Raw genomic sequence first — 17890 nt, 5'->3', positions numbered from 1 at the left:
TAAGGGAAATCCATGCGGTCAATCAGCATCAATTGGTGCGGAATTTACTGTCCCCATTGAAGTGAATGGAGAACATCCACACACGAAAAATAAAATAAATTGATTCCGTGCAGATTTTAAAATCTGCACGGAAAAAATCTGCATCATGTGCATGAGAATTTCAAATTCTCATAGAATACAATGTACATGACCTACGGTGCGGATTTTCCGCATGCAAATCCGCGCAGAAAATCCGCACGCAATCCTGATCGTGTGCATTTAGCCTAAGAGGCATTCCGTTTTGCATTCCGTCATAATAGAAGTCTATGGGCAACATAAAGCCTCATTCACATGTCCGTGCTCAAATCCGTGAGGTGGTGGTCAGTGATGCATCCGTGAAGCTGTCCGTGAAGGATTCGTGTTGGGTCTGTTTTTTGCTGTCCGTGTGTCATCCGTGTTTCATTGACACTGCACAGCTGAATTTTTTTTTTCAAAGCATCTCTTCCTAATGATCCGTGAAACACGGATGCAATCCGTGGTTTTCACTGACCCATAGACCATAATGGGTGTGATGGAAAAGTGAACAAAATAGAGCATGCATCCGTGCTAAAAACACGGACCACGGTAAAACACTGATGTGTGAATACACACATTAAAATGGATGGGGCCGTGGAGAACATGTACAGTACATGTATGTGGAACACTGAGGTGTGAATGAGGCTTTACGGATCTTTTATGCGGCCCATAGACTTGTATTATGACGGAATGCCTCTTAAAGGCTTCTGTGGTGCATTCCGTCATAGAATTCCGTTATGTTCCGTGATAACGCAATCCATAATGGAATTCCCAGAGAACCCGAAAACGTCGCGTTTACTCATCCCTAGTGATGTGAACTCGCCGTAAGGATGATGATGGGCACAGTGTTCATTTGCATGTGTTGACATTAATGAAAAAAAAAATAATCGACACACCTCAGTGTTATGGGGAATGAACGCGTTGCACAGTGGCCATTTGTATCACTGCTTGTTATGTACTTTTAATGTGTAAATAAATTGTGGAATATTTTAGCGCCCCTGTTACTGCTTCTTTGTTTTTTTTTTAATTACTGTATTAACCATGTGGTCGATGATAATGGGATACATAATTGTATCTTTTGGTTACTGAGCCTATTTTATAGTTTTATTTATTGTAATTAACAGTCCGTTCATTTTTCAATGAAAAGAAAAAAAAAATTGGTCTATGTCAGTGATATGTGATATTGTTTCTGGAAATAATATGTCATTTTAGTGAGGCATGATGTCATTGTAACCGCCGGTGCCATGACGCAGACAATGCAGGCTGGAAGAAGCCAGTTTCTCACCATTGCAGATGGCGGTGGGGATCAGCAGTGAGGTATTTGATTTATTTTTTATTTTTCACAATGCAGATACTACTGGTGCACTATAGTTCTGGGGTACTACAGGGGTGATTATAACTACTGAGGCACTACAGGGCAGGGGCACTACAGTGGAGCACTTTAACTACTGGGGGCACTATAGGGGGCATTTTACTACTGGGGGCACTATAGGGGACATTTTACTACTGGGGGCACTATAGGGGACATTTTACTACTGGGGGCACTATAGGGGGCATTTTACTACTGGGGGCACTATAGGGGGCATTTTACTACTGGGGGCACTATAGGGGGCATTTTACTACTGGGGCACTATAGGGGACATTTTACTACTTGGGGCACTATAGGGGGCATTTTACTATTGGGGCACTATAGGGGGCATTTTACTATTGGGGCACTATAGGGGGCATTTTACTACTGGGGGCACTATAGGGGGCATTTTACTACTGGGGGCACTAAAGGGGGCATTTTCTGCCATTCTTCTCTGCAGACCCTCTCAGGCTCTGTCAGGTTGGATGGGGACCGTTGGTGGACGGACAATTTCAGGTCTCTCCAGAGATATTCAATTGGGTTCAAGTCAGGGCTCTGGCTGTGCCACTCAAGGACATTGTTGAAAGGAGAACCTCCAGCCCAGTCTGAGGTCCAGAGGACCACCCCATCTAGGCAACTTCGAGGCTTACTGGCTCTCAGGTCCTTCTGGATAGAGAGCTGCTCTTACATGTCTCCGTGTGCACAAGGCTGCCATTGCAAGGTATGCTGACTGTACCTGTCTCATAGCTAGGTTATTGGCTTGCACACCTGGCTTCTGGCATAAAGCTTAGTGTATTGTCATTCTGCTTTATGTTATAGGCAGAAATCTCAGCTATAGCGCTCGCTCCGTACAGTATTCAACGTTTTATGCAAATCAACTTCGGAAGTTTAATCCAAGGTCGATTCGCTCATCCCTAGTGGCGATATATGAATAAAGATTATTATTATATTTTCCTGGTTATAAAAAATAGAGTAAAAATAATGCCGCATGTTTTACAAAAAATGAAGTGCAAAAATTATTTACATAAATGAATGTAAAAAAAAAAAAGAAAAAGTTATGGCTTTCAAAGATGCTAAAAAACAATACAATATATATATATATATAAAAAAAAAACAATACAGAAAATTTTAATTAAAATGGAAATGAGCGCAGTCAGGAAGGGGGGTTGTAAATGGCCTGGTCATGAATCGGTTAGAGGTTCTGAAGCAGCTGAGGCGCCTATTATATGGACTCATTTTCCCTCTACTATAAAGGCTCATGCACACGACCGTATGTATTTTGCGGATCCGTTGTAACGATGCCTGTCCTTGTCTGCAAAGCGGATAAGAATAGGACATGCTCTTTTTTTCTTTTGCGGAATAGACGTGCGGACATACAAAAGCGGAATGCACACGGAGTAATTTCCGTTTTTTTTGAAGACCCATTGAAGTGAATGGTTCCACATACGGACCTGTAAAAAAAACAGAACGGAAAAAAATATGTTTGTGTGCATGAACCCGAAATGACATATCACTGCAGACTTGTACTATCCCTATACAGTGTGTGGGGGGCGCTATACTGACTGTTATTCCCCCTGTAGGAGGCGCCAGCCGGAGACACTCCCCGCACGTCCGCCCCGCGCCGCCTCACAGGCTGACACTGACGTCTCCGCTCCACATTGACCAGCGACTTAGCTGCTCGTGACGTCACATAGTCAGACATCAGTTCAGCCGCAGCCAGCCAATCGGAGCGCAGCATTCAGAAACTGCACAGGCCTGCCGGCATCGGGCCCCGCCCACTAAGCACGTTGGCACCGCCCATCCAAAGCATTGCTAGCCTCTATACTGCGCATTGTTGGGTCCCCCCTTCCTGGTTACCCCCCTTATTGTCAGTGCACTTCACCGGCAGACCCCCGGTGCAACTGAAGGGTCTCGCTCGACCTGAAAGGAGGTGGAGACTACTGTGATAACAGATTGTCACTAAGCCACGCCCACTCCCCGCCCTCTGTCATTTTGCTGCAAAAACCTGAGCTCTCCCTCCCAGTCAGTGCAGGAGCAGCGGGCGGACGGCTCACAGCATCAGGTACTGGGGACCTTCAGCTATGCAGTCACTGCTATATCTGTACACTAGAGTAGTGACGTCATCTAGAGGCTGGTATACCGCCCTGGGCTCCATTATTTTGGGTGCAAATTGTAATTTCTGGTGCAACCATATAGATACTACTATATTATGTATATGCACGGTAGTGGTGCACATGATGGGGGTCAGTTTGCTTTAGGGCTTGTTCACACCTGGTGCGTGCGTTTGTCGGAACGTCTCGGACTGTCTCCCTTAGATCCTGAGCGACGTCTTCTGTCCGTCTGTGTTGTTTCCCACAGCGTACTGGTTCATGCGTCATTCGGGGTCCCTGGAAAGCTGGGTGACGGCCGCGTCGACAGGCTGGGGTGTTGGGTGTTACCTGCCGTTCTCTGTGGTCATGTATGTCGTTTCTTTCTTCTCTTCCAGGCAGCCATGTTGGTGAATCTGTGGCAGGCAGGGGGCGCCCTGCTAGAGGAGGCGGTAGGGGACAGCTTAACCTCCAAAGTGCTTCTGCCCTGCGCCTTCCTCCTCACCATCGCCTATCTGTCTAAACTGGCCTTCAAACACCTGCACACCATCGACACCGACAACGTGGTAAGTGCGCGGCAGCGCCAGCCGTCACAATTGGTGTGCATTGATGGATGACTGGTTTATTTTGTGTGGATCCATCTTGCGAACCCGCACTGTACTTTTATTACCCCTCTGATTTGCACTGGATTTTTTGGGTGAGCTTGTGTTTAAAGGGGATCTGTGTTGGTCCCATGTTCATACGTGCCCGCATTACTGAGAAAATAATGTTTTGTTTTATGCAAATGAGCCTTTAGGAGCAACGGGGGCGTTTCCATTACACCTAGAGGCTCTGCTCTCTCTACAACTGCCTCTCCCTTTGCATTTTGATTGACAGGTCGAGGTGTGATCACAGTTACACTGCCTGCACTGTCAATCGAAGTGGAGAGGGCGAGGCAGTTGCAGAGAGAGCAGAGCCTCTATGTGTAATGGTAACGCCCCTGTTGCTCCTAAAGGCTCATTTGCATAAAACAAAACATTATTTTCTCAGTAATGCGGGCACATATGAACATGGGACCAACACAGATGCCTTCAGCTGCCAAGTGCACATATAACAGGTCAGCCAGTGTCATAGGGACAAATCTGCTGACACATACCCTTTAAACGCAATAGTCAATCAGCGCTTCAGTGTAAAGCATGGGGCGCAGCTAGAGCCATAGATGAGCCTTGTCTCTTACTTCCATCGACTCATGCCTAAAAGTGACGAGACAGGATTTATGGCTTCAAGCTTCAACCCCCTAATGCTCCATTCACACATCCGCCAATGGGTCCGAATCCGTTCCGCAATTGTGCGGACCTATTCATTCTCTATGGGGACGGAATGGATGCGGAGATCACACTATGTGCTCTCCGCTTCCGCATTTCCGGAGCACGCCGCCGATCCTCCGGTCTGCAGCTCCGAAAAAAAATAGAACATGTCCTATTCTTTCCGCAATTGCGGACACGAATAGGCATTTCTATGGGGGTGCCGACTGGGTGTATGGCAATTTGCTGATCCGCAATGCACTACGGACGTGTGAATGGACCCTAAGGGTGTGTACACACAGGAAGGATACACCGAAGATTTTCCGTAGTGTTTGCAGGTGGAAAATCTGCAGCAGTAACTGTAGAAGTAAAAGTTGCATCCACAAATGTATTAATAGAAATTGTGTCTTCTCATTTGCATAAAAAAGGGTTGAAATGGGTTGTCCAGGCTTAGAAGAAAAGCCTTTTTCTTTTTTTCATAGAAACAGCGCCACCCCTTTACTGTGGTCTACGGTTGGTATTGCAGGTCAGCCTTATTAATTTCAACGGAGCTGAACTGCAATACCAGGCACATCCCCTAGACAAGGGTGGCACTGTTTCTGGAATAGCCAGACCCTTCTTAGGAAATTCTGGACAGACATTATGGGGGAGATTTATCAGAACTGGTGTAATGGAAAACTGGCGTAGTTGCCCCTAGCAACCAATCAGATTCCACCTTTCATTTTCAAGAGAAGCTCAGGAAGATGAAGGCCGGAATCTGATTGGTTGCTATGGGCAACTACGTCAGTTTTCCATTACACCAGTTCTGATAAATCTTCTATAACATCTATAGCTAAAAACGGAGGCCTCTCGAAACCTGGAAATGCTTTTCTCCACAGAAGTATCCTCCGTACATCTCGTCCTCCATTCCTTTCCTGGGGCACGCCATCTCCTTCGGGAAGAGTCCAATTGAATTTCTAGAAAGGGCCTATGAGAAGGTAAGTGCGAGGCGGCGGACGCGTGTACGTTATCTATGCCTCGGGGTCATGCGGCCTTGACATTTATATTACATCCATTAATGGTTAACCAGATGATCCCCGTATCACAGGCCACGGCCTCCATATAATGACTGCATCCTGATAATAATATGGCGTGTGGTCGGCTCCTCCGACCGATGCAGCGTGTAATAGACCTCCATGGGATCACACCATATCGTATAGACACGTCATGCTATACAGGATTTTTCTACTAATCGCGTTCCGATTTTATTTTATTTTTTTCCCCTGTCAGTTTCTTTTTAAATTGATTTTTTTTAAATATTTTTTTACCTCAGAGAAAAGTTCATTGTAATTATGTCGTAAAAAATAGTTTACAGCGCATTTGTGTGAAAGGGGCCGAGCTGCAATGCCAGACTCGGAGTGGCGCTGTTCCTGAGGGAAAAAAATAAAGCAGGGTATATAAATGTTATGGAGGGGAGTCCTCCAGTTAGGGTGACTTCGGGTTGGGCTGTGGTTACTAAGGGGTTAACCTTGATATATCGGTATACAGTGTGGAGGGGCGGCATATAACCCTGAGCAGGCGCACCGCTCCCTCACAGACGTCTTTCTCTTTTTTTCAGTACGGACCCGTCTTCAGCTTCACCATGGTGGGCAAAACCTTCACCTACTTGGTCGGCAGCGACGCCGCCGCGCTGCTCTTCAACAGCAAGAACGACGACCTGAACGCGGAGGACGTGTACTCCCGCCTAACCACCCCCGTATTCGGCAAGGGAGTCGCCTACGATGTCCCCAACCCGGTATTCAGCATTTCTGTTTGTTTTCTGTTTTATGCGACATGACACCAGCACAAGATGGCGGCACGGCCGCGTGAATTCGCTTTGCGGTCAGCGGGTATGGTTGTTTCGGCCACGGCCAGTGCTGACTTAAGTCAAGCACACAGTCATATACTCTCCACGTGGTGACATCATAGAGGGCGCAACCATCTGCAACGGGCCACACACAGATCGAGCGGCCGCGTGCCAAACCAAGAGTACATAGAGCAGGACGGAATCAAATCATGGACAGTAGGATGCCAACTTAAAGGGATACTCCCATCTGTACATCGGTGGTATTATATATGCGCAAGCTGTTAACCCGCCTTGTGACCGCAGCGTATGGCGTGGTTTCTGCGCATGCGCAGCTCTGTCTGTTCTGAAAATAGCTGAGCGCCCATGGCAGTGAATGGAGAGCCATGCATGCGAGGCCACCTCTCCATTCAGTGCCCTGTTTTTTAGATAGATGGGGGACCTGACAAGACTTCCCCTTTTAAAGGGGTTGTCCCACGTTTGTGCAGCCGCTCCATTTATCTTTGCGGGCTGCATGACCTAAATGTGTGAGCTTTGTCTGTGACCTGCTGATGTTGTGTGACCATTTTAGGGTGTCATTTGGACTCGAGTCATTCCTGAAGAAAAATATCGCTGACATGTCACGTGGGCATGCATTGCAGCTAGAGGCAGCCATCTGCCTGATGACATCAGTTGTCTGACCACGTACAGGCAGATGGACATGCGGTACATACACACTACAGGTTTATTATCTTTTGTTTCTTCCGTAGATCTTTTTGGAACAGAAGAAAATGTTCAAGACCGGTCTGAACATCGCACATTTCAAAAACCACGTGAGGATGATTGAGGAGGAGACCGTGGACTACTTCAAGCGCTGGGGAGATAGCGGGGTTGGAAGTAAGGAAGATTCATGTATACTGTCCTATGGGTTTATACACGGGGCAGATCCACCTTCATTTTTGTCTCCCTCAGCTAATCTGAACAATAAGTATTTTGTACGCTCTGCCTGATCCCATATTTATTCTGCCCAATGAGATGTCAGTGTTTGGTGATATCAGTGTGGAAGTTAATAACCTCTCCTGTCAGTATGATAACTAAGGTCTTGGATGGTCACATCCCGTTATACTCCAGAGCTGCACTCACTATTCTGCTGGTGCAGTCACTGTGTACATGCATTACTTATCCTGTACTGATCCTGAGTTACATCCTGTATTATACTCCAGAGCTGCACTCACTATTCTGCTGGTGCAGTCACTGTGTACATACATTACATTACTGATCCTGAGTTACATCCTGTATTATACCCCAGAGCTGCACTCACTATTCTGCTGGTGCAGTCACTGTGTACATACATTACTTATCCTGTACTGACCCTGAGTTACAGCCTGTATTATACCCCAGAGCTGCACTCCCCATTATTTCTTTCTACATCAGATTACTTAAAGAGGTCCTGTCCCCTCTCCTGACATGTCTGTTTTAGTAACTACTTGCATCCCCCATGTAATGACAATTCTGGAACCTCTATTCTTATGACTCTATGCTGTGCCGTTCCTGTATTATTCCGGCAGACGTTTACAAATAAAGTGAAGGTTACTGCTGGGTGTTATCACCCCCAACTGGTCACCTCCCCTCTGTACCCTTACTGCAGACTGACAGCAATTCATTCATAACTTCTAGCAGAAATAATAAAGGAACGGCACAACATACAGACATAAGAACAGATGCTCCAGAATTGTTATTACATGGGGAATACAAGTAGTTACTACAACACACATGTCAGGAGAGGTGAGAGGTCTACACAACGACATTTGTCACGCGACAATTTTTATAATGGTAGTCTATGGTGTCGCACTGCGACAGTCGCAAAAAAAACCATTCAAGATGGATTTTTCCAACATGCAGCATGTCTCAGTGCGACACCATAGACTACCATTATAAAAATTGTTGCACGACATTAATGTTGCAGTGTAGTTGTGCCCTATGTGTCGCGCGACAAATGTCGTCGTGTAGACCTGGCCTAAAGGGGTTTTCTCTCCTTGCTGTTGCTAAGGCAAGGTGAGACTAAGACCTGTCCTCCAGAGCGGGTACGCACTAACTGCCTAGCTCCTGTGCACTACGCTGCTGTTTCTCGTCCGCCTGGTGGACAGGTCTTGGGCACCTTTCACACAAGCAAATTTTCCGCGCAGGTACAATGCGTGACGTGAACGCATAGCACCCGCACTGAATCTTGACCCCTTAATTTCCATGGATGTGTGTGCATCAGTTCTGCGTTGCGTGAAAAACGCAGCACGTTCTATATTCAGCGTTTTTCACGCAGCCCTGGCCCCATAGGAGTGAATGGGGCTTTAGTGAAAAACGCATTGCATCCGGAAGAAGGTGCTGATGCAATGCGTTTTTCACTGATGGTTGCTAAGAGATGTTGTTTGTAAACATCTCTTCAGTTTTTTTTATCACACGCGTGAAAAACGTATTGCACTCGCGCGGAAAAAACTGAACGCAATCGCAGACAAAACTGACTGAACTTGCTTGCGAAATGGTGCGAGTTTCACTGAACGCATCCGGACCTAATCCGTCACGCTCGTGTGAAAGAGGCCTTAATCTCACCTTGCCTTAGGGTACTTTCAGACTTGCGTTGTTTGATTCCGGCAGGCAGTTCCGTTGCCTGAACTGTATGCAAACGCATGTAATTTTTTCTGACTAATCAGGCACTTTTCAGACTGATCAGGATCCTGATCAGTCAGAAAAATGCATTGCAATACCGGATCCATTTTTCCAGTGTCATCAGGCAAAACAGATCCGGTATTTTTTTTTTTTTCATTTTTAAAGGTATGCGCAGGACGGATCCGGCACTAATACATTCCTATGGAAAAAAAATGCATTCAGGCAAGTTGTCAGTTTTTTTTCACCTTCGCCGGAGATAAAACCGTAGAATGCTACGGTTTTCTCTTTTGCCTGATCAGTCAAAATGACTGAACTGAAGACATCCTGACGCATCCTGAACGGATTACTCTCCATTCAGAATGCATGGGGGATATGCCTGATCAGTTATTTTCCGGTATAGAGCCCCTGTGACGGAACTCAGCGCCGGAAAAGAAAAACGCAAGTGTGAAAGTAGCCTTAGTAACAGCAAGATGAGACAACCCTTTTAACATTGCCAGGTGCAGAGATGCAAAATGCAAATCACCAGAGCAATTTCTGCAAATATTGAGCCAGCTGGGAATATTGGGAGATGGAGGTTTCAGCTCTAACACTTGCCGAATTGTGAATGCAACTCTAAAGATGTATTGCATAAGATTATGTAGACTACTCCTATATCTACAATGGTGTTCAGTGCTGGACATCTACTTTAAAGAGGACACGTCACCCAAAACACAGTGCAATCTGCACACAGCATGTTATAGAGCAGGAAAAGCTGAGCAATTCATCTATAATTTTATGGGAAAAGAATTAGTAAAACTTGTATTCTATACATTTTCTAACTTCATTGTACACAGGGAGGTGTTATCGGTGATTGATAGCATTCCCTGTGTAAGTGTGTATACAGAGATAGCTGTCAGTCACTGATAGCTGTACATGGGGCGGTGTTATCAGTGATTAATAGCATTCTCTGTGTAAGTGTGTATACAGAGATAGCTGTCTGTCAGTGATAGCTGTACATAGGGGCGGTGTTATCAGTGATTAATTGTATTCCCTGTGTAAGTGTGTATACAGAGATATCTGCCAGTCACTGATAGCTGTACATGGGGCGGTGTTATCAGTGATTAATATCATTCTCTGTGTAAGTGTGTATACAGAGATATCTGCCAGTCACTGATAACACCTCCCCCGTGTACAGCTAAAGTCAGAAATAATGCAGATTTACGTTTTACTGAACCTTTTGCCACCAGACTATATATCAATCTGCTCTATAATATGCTGCCTGCAGATTCCAAAGCATTTTGTGGTGAGAGGTCCTCTTTAAGTATCATTATCTGGAATGGTGTGTGATGGATACTATACAATGTGCTGTCTCACTTTAGACCTGTTTGAGGCCCTGTCGGAGCTGATCATTCTGACCGCCAGCCTCTGCCTACATGGGAGGGAGATCCGCAGCTTGTTAGATGAAAAAGTGGCGCAGCTCTACGCGGACCTTGATGGCGGCTTCACACATGCGGCCTGGCTTCTTCCAGGGTGGCTGCCTTTACCAAGTTTCAGGTATCGTTAAAATACTGCAAACCTATTTTAAAAGGGTTCTGCCCCTTGTACAGACCATCGATCTGTGATCACTGAGGGTCTGGGGTTGGCCGCTTCGCTGCAGTACAAGATGTGACTGTATGTTGTCCGTGCGCAGGGAGTTTATGGAGCAGGCTCATGTGCTGAGGCTGCTCCATGCATGTGTGCTATACAGCGGACAGCCGCCTGCTGTGGCCAGGATCGTAGAGAAACCCCATCCCTCATGTGTAACCTTTTAGATACCTCAGTCAATAGCCACCGAGGCATCTGAGCAGTAATGAGTGAAATACATTTACCTAAAAAAAAAAAAGGTTATAAAATATGATCCAAAACTGCCCTCCCACAGCTCCGTCCACGAAGACATAAAGAGGTTATGGCAGTCAGTCTCATATTTTTATAGGTAATATAACATATCTGTAAAAATGGGGAATGAGGATATAATGGCGTTCTTGCCGCATAGTAAACGCGGTAACCCCCTCCCCCAAAATTCTGAATTCCATTTTATTTTATTTTTTTATGCCACGGATAATTTTTGGTTTATAGTCTTGGAGTACATTACATGGAACAAGTGGAATCTGTCACCACGATCATGCACTATTATCTGCAGTAATATCTGGGTAGTACTGCAGATTAGGAGTCCAGATCACCATTTTTTATCTTCCTACTGCCCGCCATATCCCTGCTTTTATGTCTGCACTGAACTACACTGTCAGGACGGCTGTACATGCGCATGAGTCCTCTCCATTCTGTAAGCACAGCAGTCCGGACTGTGTATTTTAGCGCAGCTTTGGATGCTGACAGCGGTTGAACTGGCCTCCTTATGTGCAGTACTACTCATGTATTAGTGCAGATAATCGTCCAGAATTATAGAGACTGATTCCCTTTTAAAGGGGTTTTCCGAAATTGTAATATTGACGGCCTATCCCCTGAACAGGTTATAAATGTCTGATCGTGGGGGACGGGGATCGGTGCCTCCAGTGAGCTCTGTTGCCTCTTCCAAGGCCATGTTCATCGGTCACATGGCCTAGGCGCAGCTCAGTCCCACTAAGTGAATGGACCTGGGCTGCTGTCCAATGTACAGCACTGTGCTTGGTAAGCTGCGAGGAGGCCGCAACGCTCACCGGAGCGCCGCAACCTCGTCACACAGCAGATCCTGAGGATCTTGGAAACCCCTTTAAATGCTGCCAGTGTAAGTACAACTCATCCTGCATAAAACTAGCCCTCCTATGTTGATGGAAAAATAAAAATGTTATGGCCCGAGGAAAAAAAATTGAAAAGAGTTACCAAAATTGTCCTGGTCCCGAAGGGGTTAAGGTGGATTTGCTCTGCAAATTGGCCTTACTGGAGTAAGAGTTGCGGCCGCTCATGGGCACACGGCGCTTCCAGCGGGCATTCTGGTGCGACCTTTAGGCACCTCTTTATACTGTGATGGTGTCATACACTGAAGTCGTGTCTTCTTTGCAGACGCAGAGACAGAGCGCACAGAGAGATCAAGAACATTTTCTACCAGGTGATCCAGAAACGCAGACAGTCACCGGACCAGGAAGACGACATGCTGCAAACCCTGATTGACGCCACCTACAAGTATGTCCTGATGTGTGACGTCTCTTGAGATGAGTGTAGAAAGCTGGTTCCTTCTTACTGTGTGCAGCAGTTGTCTCCAACCTGTGACCAAATGACCCCTAACCACATGTCCTGACAGTGACATGGTGAGAGTTGTAGTTTCACAACTGTTGGAAACCATTGTAATGTACAGAGAGCATGACTTTCCCCCAGTGTGCATGTGGACATCACAGGGAGTAACTCTCAATTAGGAGACTTGATGGCGTTTTCCAGGACTACAAAAAGATGGCTGCTTTCTCTCAAAAACCGCGCCACACATGTCCACAGGTTGTGTGTGGTATTGCAGCTCAGCTCCGAGTGAATGGGGCTGAGTTGTAATACCACATGCAACCTGTGGAGCGGTTTTTGGAAGAATGCAACCATCTTTTTGTAGTCTTTGAGAACCACTTTAATGATGACAGGAGAAAGCAGAAAGTGTCTGTTAATACTGATGACCAAACACCGTTGTCCAGTCTGCAAAATGGCCAACTATGGTTGCAATGTTCTGTCCCATGTAATAGTAAGAAGAGCAGCTCTGGGGCACAAACTGCTGCAATAAGCCTCTGACGGTGGGAATGCAGCCGAATTATGACTCAATCTATTCTTCTTTGTAGGGACGGCACCCCCCTGACTGATGACGAGATTGCGGGGATGCTCATCGGGCTGCTCCTGGCAGGACAACACACATCCTCCACCACCAGCGCCTGGATGGGCTTCTTCCTGGCGAAAAACAAGTCTATCCAAGATCAATGTTTTGCAGAGCAGAAAGCCGTGTGCGGCGAGGACTTCCCACCCCTGAAATATGACCAGGTGAGGGTCTCGCTGCCAGACAATGACGACGCAGACCCTGCCGATTGTCTCATCTTATTAACCAGTCTTCTGTTCGCAGCTCAAGGACCTGCAAGTCCTGGATCGCTGCATCAAGGAAACGCTGAGGCTGAGACCCCCTATCATGACAATGATGAGAATGGCGAGGACCCCACAGGTCAGTGCTCAGGGCGGTGCGAGCTGCCAGCGGTAGTATTCTTCATGGTGGTGATGGTGAAGAGTGATTGTCGCTTTTTCCTTCTGCTCAGATGGTTGCAGGATACAATATCCCACCCGGACATCAGGTGTGCGTGTCTCCTACTGTCAATCACCGGCTGAAGGATACCTGGGTGCAGAACACGGATTTCAATCCTGATCGATACCTCCATGAAAACCCTGCAGCGGGGGAGAAGTTCGCCTATGTACCTTTTGGAGCCGGTAAGAATATTTTAAATTAAAAATGTAATTTTTAGCTAAATTAACGATTTTAAAGGGGTTTTCACATCGTAGTCATAGGACCCCCATGACTGGCATCGGAAGTTTTGGGTGTTCTTATAAATATGGGATCTGCACCTATCTCCATAAAAGGGAGCCCTGGTCCCGGCTGATTCGGCTGTTGTGATATGCACCATCATATAAGTTCTTCTACCCGAGAAGCATCATGAAGACGGCACCCTAATACAGGTCCAAACTGCCGGCGCATAGATTGTACACAAGCCCTAAGAGTTGAGATATTTGTGACACTGCCATGATTTGGTCGAGTACCACGCAGCCGTACAAAACCCACAGGCGATTTTCTGTTTTTGCATTTTCATTTATAACTCCCCGTCCTCCCAGAGTCATAACTTTTATTTTTATTTTTCCATTCACATAGCCTTATTAGGGCTTAAAGGGAACCTGTCACCAGTTTTATGGTGTCCTAACTAAGGGCAACATAAATAAGTGACTGATTCTCTTAGCAAAATGCTGGGTCACTTTATTTAAATGACCCAGTCAATCTACCAACATCTTGTATTGAAAAGCTCCAGCTGATAATGACGAGTCATGAATATTCATGAGCTCCTGACTCTCCCCGCCCACCTGCTGTTGAGCGACAGTTTTTTTCCATATGAATCAGCAGCAGGTGGGCAGGGGAGTGGCTATAGCTCTGAATTAAATATACGCTGGACTCAATGACATCACGCTGGACTCAAATCAGCTCATTAGCATGCGGCATGCGGCATCTTTGTGTGTATATTATGAGGTAATCATCTGTCACACCAGTAAGTGAATACATCTAAGGCACTTTTTAGTAGTTGATGATTGTATATAATTAGTTAGATTATAATAAAAAATCCACGACAGGTTCCCTTTTAAGTTGTACTTTCTAATGGCACCATTTACGGTTGCATACAATGTAGTGGGAAGCGGGAATTTTTTTTCCAAATGGGGTAGAATTTGAAAAAAACCCCACAATTCTTCCACAGGTTTTTTTTATTTATTTTTTACGGCGTTCGCTATATGGTAAAATTGACCTGTTAACTTTATTCTCCAGGTCAGTAAGATTACAACGATACCCCTCTTGCATTTTAATACTGAAAAAAAATGTATAAATGAAAAACCCCCTCACCATATTCGGACTCATTTTTAGCTGTGCGATCTGTACTTTTCAGTGACACCATTTTGAAGTGTGTGCAACTTTTTGATCTCTTTTTATAATTTTTTTTGGGGGGGAATTGAAGTGACTAACTTTATAGCACAGGAGTTTTTACATGTGATGCCCATGATGTGTATTTTTTTTAATTTTATTAAGTATTTTGATTTTCTGAAAAGTCGGGTGATTTGAACTTTTATAACTTTTTTTTTTACTTTTGTTAATTCACCCTGCGTGACTATAATTGGTAATCATAAGATTGCCCATTGTGTTCACTATATAGCCGTCACTGAACACTCATTTTCAATATAACATTACAGTGCTGCCACCTAGTGGCCTGTATTGGTATATTCCTCTAATAAACTCCAAAGACAGCTTGAGGCTTCGGGCTATTACGCTGGGTTCAGACCTGAGCGTTCTGAAAGGAGCGCTCTGTATGCGCGATTGTACCGGCGTTTGCAATCGCGCATACAGAGACAAGAGAACGCCCATTGTCGCGCGTTCCCGAAAGTCTATGTGGCGTCGGGCGTTTTACAGCGCGATCGTACGCGCTGTAAAACGCCCAGGTGAGAACCATTCCCATAGGGAAGCATTGGTTTCTCCTTGTTGAGGTGTTTTACAGCGCGTAGGAACGCGCTGTAAAACGCTCAGGTGTGAACCCAGCCTTAGAGCAGCATAAGAGGTTCCCAGATCTCAGCCGGGGTATGCTGTTGCAGGAGCAGGAGCACTCGGCTCCCACTTCCAGATTGCTCAGATGCTGTGAAACATATTTGACCATGGCATCTGAGGAGTGAAATGTGTGCACGCTGCCTTATGGCTGATCACATACATTCGCCGTGGGTCTCTGCTGTTTGAAGCTATGGTGCCCGCTGCACTGGCAAGTGGGCCCAATGTTTAAAGATGCGACTCCCGCCATACATATACTGCGGAGGTCGTGAAGTGGTTAAACTAATTATGTCCGCACTTGTCAATGGCCGCATGGTATTGCCAGTGCAAATATGACATGACCACGTCATGTAGTTATACCATAAGGGCTCATGCACACAAATGTATTTTTTGTCCGCATCCGATCCACAGTTTCACGTCAATGGGGGTAAAAAATATACAATATGTCCCATATTTTGTCTGCATTATGGACAAGAATAGGACTGTTTTATTAGGGGTCGACCGTTCCGTAAATTGTGGAAAGCACACGGCCGGTATCCATGATTTGCGGACCACAAAACAGCCAATGGTCGTGTGCATAAGCCCTGAGGCTTATTTTCCTGTGCAGTAGTGACGGAAAATCTTCTCTCACTAGCAGTTTAGCTGCTCAAAGTTTATTATTTTGTCCTTGTTATAAGCTTTTGCTTCTACAAGACAGCAAATAGGAAAAATTAATGCTGCAGTGTAAAGCACAGAAGCCCAGAGCAGCAGCCTGTGCCTCTGAGAATGAAGCAGATGGATAGGAGACTAGCTTAGGGTACTTTCACACTAGCGGTTTTCTTTTCCGGCATAGAGTTCCGTCTTAGGGGCTCTATACCGGAAAATAACTGATCAGTTTTATCCCCATACATTCTGAATGGAGAGCAATCCATTCAGGATGCATCAGGATGTCTTCAGTTCAGTCATTTTGACTGATCAGGCAAAGATAAAACCGTAGCATGCTATGGTTTCTTCTCTGGCGGAAAAAACTGAAGACTTGCCTGAAGACTAGGAATGTATTAGTGCCGGATCCGTCCTTCCGGTCTGCGCAGAACAAAAAAAAAAGGTGAAAAGTAAATGCAGGATCCGTTTTGCCGGATGACACTGGAAAGACGGATGCGGCATTTTAATGCATTTTTAAGACTGATCAGTCTTACAAATGCCATCAGTTGGCATACGTTTTGCTGGATCCGGCAGGCAGTTCCGGCGACGGAACTGCTTTCCGGATCACTCTGCCGCATATGTGAAAGTAGCCTTAGGCTACCATGAGTCAGTTCAGGAGCAATAAAAACATATGATTTGGCGTGATTGTTAGTTAAGCAATGGCCCCTAGGATACAAGCCTACATATAATGTAATCGGGATGACATCACTTGTTTTTTTTCTCATTTTCAGGCCGCCATCGTTGCATCGGTGAAAATTTTGCTTACGTTCAGATTAAAACCATTTGGTCCACCATGCTGCGTCTGTATGAATTTGACCTTGTGGACGGATACTTCCCTACAATCAATTACACGACTATGATCCATACCCCCAACAACCCCATCATCCGATATAAGAGAAGGAAAGTGTGACGAGGCGCGGCTGATTTCTCACACCATTGTACATTACTGGGGGTGGGGGGTTCCGGGTGTAATCTTCGCTGTATATGTTTTATACAATGAATGTTAAATTTTAATGTGTAAATCTGAGTTTTTTTTCTTTTTGTATGTCCAGACCAGTTGTAAATAAGCTGCATTAAATAATGTGTAATTACCGTTATGTGAAGCGGATTCCGTCTCCGGACCGAACATAATATTTGACAGAATATTCCCAGGTTATAAAGTAATGGGGGAGATTTACTAAGGCCTCACGCACATTGCCGTTGCTCGGCCGTTCCGTGCAATGGGGACCCCAATTTGCGGTCCCCAATCCACAGGCCCTATCCGTGTGGCTGCTGTGACGGATCCAGACCCATTCAACTCTGCAGTGCTTCCGTGCCTCCATTCCACATCGCACCTTCCGGATTGCAGAACCATTCAAGTGAAGAGGTCCACATCCGTGATGCGATGAGCACAAAGTCAGTGCCCGCATATTGCATGAGACCTAAGCAGAATGTTGGCTCAGATTGTACCAATGTACAGGCCATGTACCAACTGTATTTGACAATTCTGGGGAGATTTATCAAGATAGTCATGTGCTGTGCTAGTCTTGATATCCCCTGCACTCCCAGAGGACACGCCTAATTTATGGGGAGGCGCATCCTCCGGCAGTCCATGCGCCTAAAGTGAAATCTACGGCAGTTGGTGGATGCTGTAGATTCCTAGAAAACTGGCATAAAAGATAACAAATGGGCCGTGCCCGCCGCCTCACCATATTCCCTTTTCAGAAAGTTGTGATA

General features: G+C 45.8%; 1 protein-coding gene across 1 annotated transcript; it reads left to right on the top strand.

Moving 5' to 3' along the window:
* Positions 1-3338: 3338 nt before the first annotated feature.
* Positions 3339-17271, top strand: LOC122938184 (lanosterol 14-alpha demethylase). Its single transcript, XM_044293545.1, has 11 exons — positions 3339-3464; positions 3888-4055; positions 5651-5749; positions 6370-6546; positions 7344-7470; positions 10593-10767; positions 12250-12369; positions 13002-13197; positions 13277-13372; positions 13464-13632; positions 16906-17271. The coding sequence occupies exons 2-11, from the start codon at positions 3894-3896 to the stop codon at positions 17082-17084; spliced, it is 1500 nt and encodes a 499-aa protein (XP_044149480.1). The 5' UTR covers positions 3339-3464; positions 3888-3893; the 3' UTR covers positions 17085-17271.
* The last annotated feature ends 619 nt before the right edge of the window (positions 17272-17890 follow it).

This window comes from Bufo gargarizans, chromosome 5 (genome assembly GCF_014858855.1).
Source record: "Bufo gargarizans isolate SCDJY-AF-19 chromosome 5, ASM1485885v1, whole genome shotgun sequence".
Classification (NCBI taxonomy): domain Eukaryota; kingdom Metazoa; phylum Chordata; class Amphibia; order Anura; family Bufonidae; genus Bufo; species Bufo gargarizans.
The sequence above is the reverse complement of the archived record's forward strand: the minus strand, read 5'-3'. Positions and strand labels throughout refer to the sequence as shown.